Source organism: Meles meles, chromosome 7, assembly GCF_922984935.1.
Source record: "Meles meles chromosome 7, mMelMel3.1 paternal haplotype, whole genome shotgun sequence".
Lineage (NCBI taxonomy): Eukaryota > Metazoa > Chordata > Mammalia > Carnivora > Mustelidae > Meles > Meles meles.
The window spans coordinates 92476763-92480657 of record NC_060072.1 but is presented as its reverse complement, the minus strand read 5'-3'; the positions used below and the strand labels follow the sequence as shown (position 1 = coordinate 92480657).

At 35.4% G+C, this 3895-nt stretch overlaps 1 protein-coding gene across 1 annotated transcript; it reads right to left on the bottom strand.

Moving 5' to 3' along the window:
- Positions 1-432: 432 nt before the first annotated feature.
- Positions 433-1443, bottom strand: LOC123946410 (olfactory receptor 9K2-like). Its single transcript, XM_046011830.1, has one exon. The coding sequence runs from the start codon at positions 1393-1395 to the stop codon at positions 433-435; it is 963 nt and encodes a 320-aa protein (XP_045867786.1). The 5' UTR covers positions 1396-1443.
- Positions 1444-3895: the final 2452 nt, after the last annotated feature.

Here is a 3895-nt window from a genome sequence, read left to right as displayed (position 1 = left end):
CTTGTGATCTCTCTCTAAAAAAAAAAAAAAAAAAGATTTCTCCAGTAAATCTGATATTTTGTTCTGTCTTCTTATCATATCAGATTTTGTTACTTCTACCAAGTATATACACATTTCACAACATTTGTTACTAACTCAAGATAAACATCCCAAACATCATCCTCAGAGTGCCAGCACCAAATCTGGAATATGTTTTCCCTTAAACCAAAATACACAGCAATCATGATCTTTACCCAAATGAAGACGAAGTACGGAGAAAGCCATTCCACTCCAGAATCAACCATCAGGAAAAATATAGTCCAAATGTACTTGTCAGCTGTAAGTCACGGGATTCAAATAAATAAACTTTCTAAAATTAAATATTTCAAAATCATTGGAGGCATTCTTTGCATCGACGCCTCCCCAAATTGTCATAATGTCCAGGCCTTTCGGTTATGTCACTGTTAAGATAGAATTAAATAGAAATGTTTTTTTCCCCAGGATCTTTCTCAGAGCTTCTTTCACATCTTTGTTTCTCAGGGAGTAAATCAAAGGATTCAACATGGGAGTGACTAAGGTGTAACATAAAGAAGCCACCTTACTCAGCTCAGGGAATCTATCAGGGATGACATACATAAAAACGATGGCACCGTACAGTACACTCACGACACCTAGGTGAGAGCTGCAAGTGGAGAAGGCTTTCTTACGTCCCTCAGAGGAGCGTATCTTTAGAACTGTGGACACAATATACATATAGGACACAATAATGACAATTATGGTAGGCAAAATAATAATGCTGCATAAGAAAAAGGAAACCATCTTATGAAAGTAGAGATCAGAGCAAGAAATCCTTTGAAGTGGACGGTCATCACAGTAAAAGTGATCGATGGTGCGGGAAGCACAAAAGGACAAAGTAAATGTCATGCTTGTCTGAAGAACTGAGCTGATGCAGCCACAAAAGTAGGAACCAGCCACCAACTGAATGCAGAGACGAGTTGACATCTGGACAGAGTAGAGGAGTGGGTTGCAGATGGCAATGAAGCGGTCATAAGCCATGGCTGCCAGGAGAAATCCCTCAGCCACAATGAAAAGGGCAAAGAGAAAGAGCTGGATCACACAGCCTGCAAAGGAGATGGACTTGCTCTCAGACCAGAAGTTGATCATAGCCTTGGGTGCAATGACAGAAGAATAGAATAGATCAATGAAGGAGAGGTTGCCTAGGAAGAAATACATTGGTGTGTTCAGCCGGGGATCAGTCATAATAACGGTCATCATCCCCACATTCCCTAGAAGGATCATAGCATACACAAGCAGAAAGAGCAAGAAGAGGAAAATGTGGAGTTCTGGGCGGACCCTGAAGCCTACAAGAATGAAGTCAGTCATTTCTGAGTAATTGCTTGTTCCCCTGTCACCCATAGCAGAAACCTGCTGAGAGGCAGAAAGCAAAATAAACAAATGCAATCCAGGCTTTTTTCTTAGTCACATAGTTTCTTAAATGTAGAACACATTTTTTGCATCTTAATTCAATATTGCATATAAAACAATTTTAATGTCATGAGCATTCAAGAATTTGCATTAGATAATGTTAGACTTATGAAGTTGGTATTCAGTTGTTAAGCAGTGAAAGACATTTCTGAGTTACTGTATTTAAGTCATAATTTTGCTGAGAGTTCAGCCAGTAATGGGATTTAATATTATCTAATTTATTCACATTTGAAATTTCTATTCTCATTATCTAAAATAAGAGGGCTATGATAATCTAAAATAGAGATGCTACATGTTATCTCTATGACAATGTTTGCAGCCTATGATAGTCCAGTGTTTGAATCATTACATGAAAATAATAAAAACATTTTTGAGTACTATTACCTTATTTGCCTCAGTTTCTTAAATTTTTATTATTATTGTATCCATCATTTTGAAAATAGACTAAAAATTGGTAAGTGATATGTATGATAAAATTAATAAAATTTAAAAACCACTAATCTTATAGTAAATAAAATTGTTTAAAGCTCTTTCTAAATAAATGGTCATTTCCATAGATCAAGTCCATTCCCCTAAATAAGGCATTTTTATTGGCTCATTATATTTATTTTACTTCCACTGGTAGTTGTTTAATTAAAATATGCCATAATCAGTTAGCTTTTTTTTGAAGCAGAGAGAAGCTGAACATTCCAGTTCTTACACCACAAAGATGACTTTCTAGTAAAGTTGAACCAGTTCAAGGGATCTTGCTCTTCATTCAGGGAAAGTATATTTAAAGAATATATATAAAGAAAAGTTCCTTTCATAAAATCTAGTATGCTTTATATGTCTTAAAATAAGGCTAATGAAATAATCATGGGTATTAAAGGACCTTAGCAACTCTATGTCATCTAGAGTCAATCATCATTTGTTTGAGTGTCAACAATGGTTGTTTACAATGTTATTTTAGTCCTGAGAAACTTTTCTTCAGGATATTCCAATATTAAGGTTTTGCTCATCCTCTGATCAATTCCACTGGGAGAAGAGTAATCTTAAAGTCAGTTGTGGAGACGTAAGTGCGGGCTCCAGGGCTGTTGTCCATGAGGACTGTGGTAACCTCAGATACAAACAAATAATCTAATAATATTCTAAGTACAGGTTGTATGTATTCTTTGGGAATTTCTTTGGACTTAATTTTTTTCACTGACGAAGAAAAAGTTTCTGGTAATTGTCATAACATACGTATTGGTAGGCACAGAGAGACAGATTTAAAAATTTGTACCATATGAGAAAAGTGTTAGATGTTAGACTAAAAAGTGAACATTTTTAATTATGTAGTAAATTACATTCATTATAATTCAAAAAAAACAAAAATTCACTCCAACTTAGGGTTTACCTGTATTCCTTGATGTAGACATATTCCATGATATCATAAATATCCTTTAAATCACAAATTAAAGGTCAGATAATGTTTTGTGATTTCTGTGTTTTCATATATTAAAAACTAAACAATTAGAAATAAAAAAAAGAGCATTCAAGAAGATTATTTTAAAATTCCTTAGGGAAATATTTTAAAATATTTATGATGAAAAGACTACATTAAAACGATAGAGATAACAGTCTACTTAATGAGCTTAATATTTTCAGGATGCCATTTTTGTCCTAAATATTCCCACAAATTAATTGTAATCCTACCTTTTAAGTACCCCCCCTTCTTAAAGTCTTTATTTATTTGTTTGACAGCTAGAGACTGAGAGAGAATGAGAGAGAGGATGAAGCAGGGTAAGTGGCAGAAGGAGAAGCAGAATCCCTGCGGAGCAGTAAGCCCATTGTAGGACAGGATTCCAGGATCCTAAGAATATGACCTGAGCCAAAGGTCATATTAATTAAGCTTAATTAACTGAGCCACCCAGGTGCTCCTAAATCTCCTTTTAATTAAAAATTATTTCTAGAATTTATCTAGAACTTTTCAGTGTGTGGAATACAAAATGATATAGGGCAAGAGCTCCTCATTTTAATACAATATTAGTAAAAATTTTGTCGGTGTAGGAAGAATAAATAGGTTTGTTACTTTAAACAGGAAAATATTAATTAAGGTGAATAGAAGCCTATCAATTTGGAATGGCTGGGAACTTCTGGGTAGACACTCTTTTCTGTTTTTAAGATTTATTTATTTGAGAGAGAGAGTGTGTGTGTGCATATGTGTACATGCATGTGATGAGCAGGGGGAGGGGCAGAGGGACAGGGAGAGAACCTCAAGCAGATACTCCCTGCTGTGGCCATGCCAGAGCTTGATCTCATGACCCAAATCAAGACCCGAGCCAAAACCAAGAGTCAATGCTAAACTGACAGAGCCACCCAAGTGCTTCTGGGTGAAATTCTTATAATGACCCTCAGGACAATTTAGGATTAACTCACAGAGAGAGGCTACCACTGGAGATATAATTGAAAA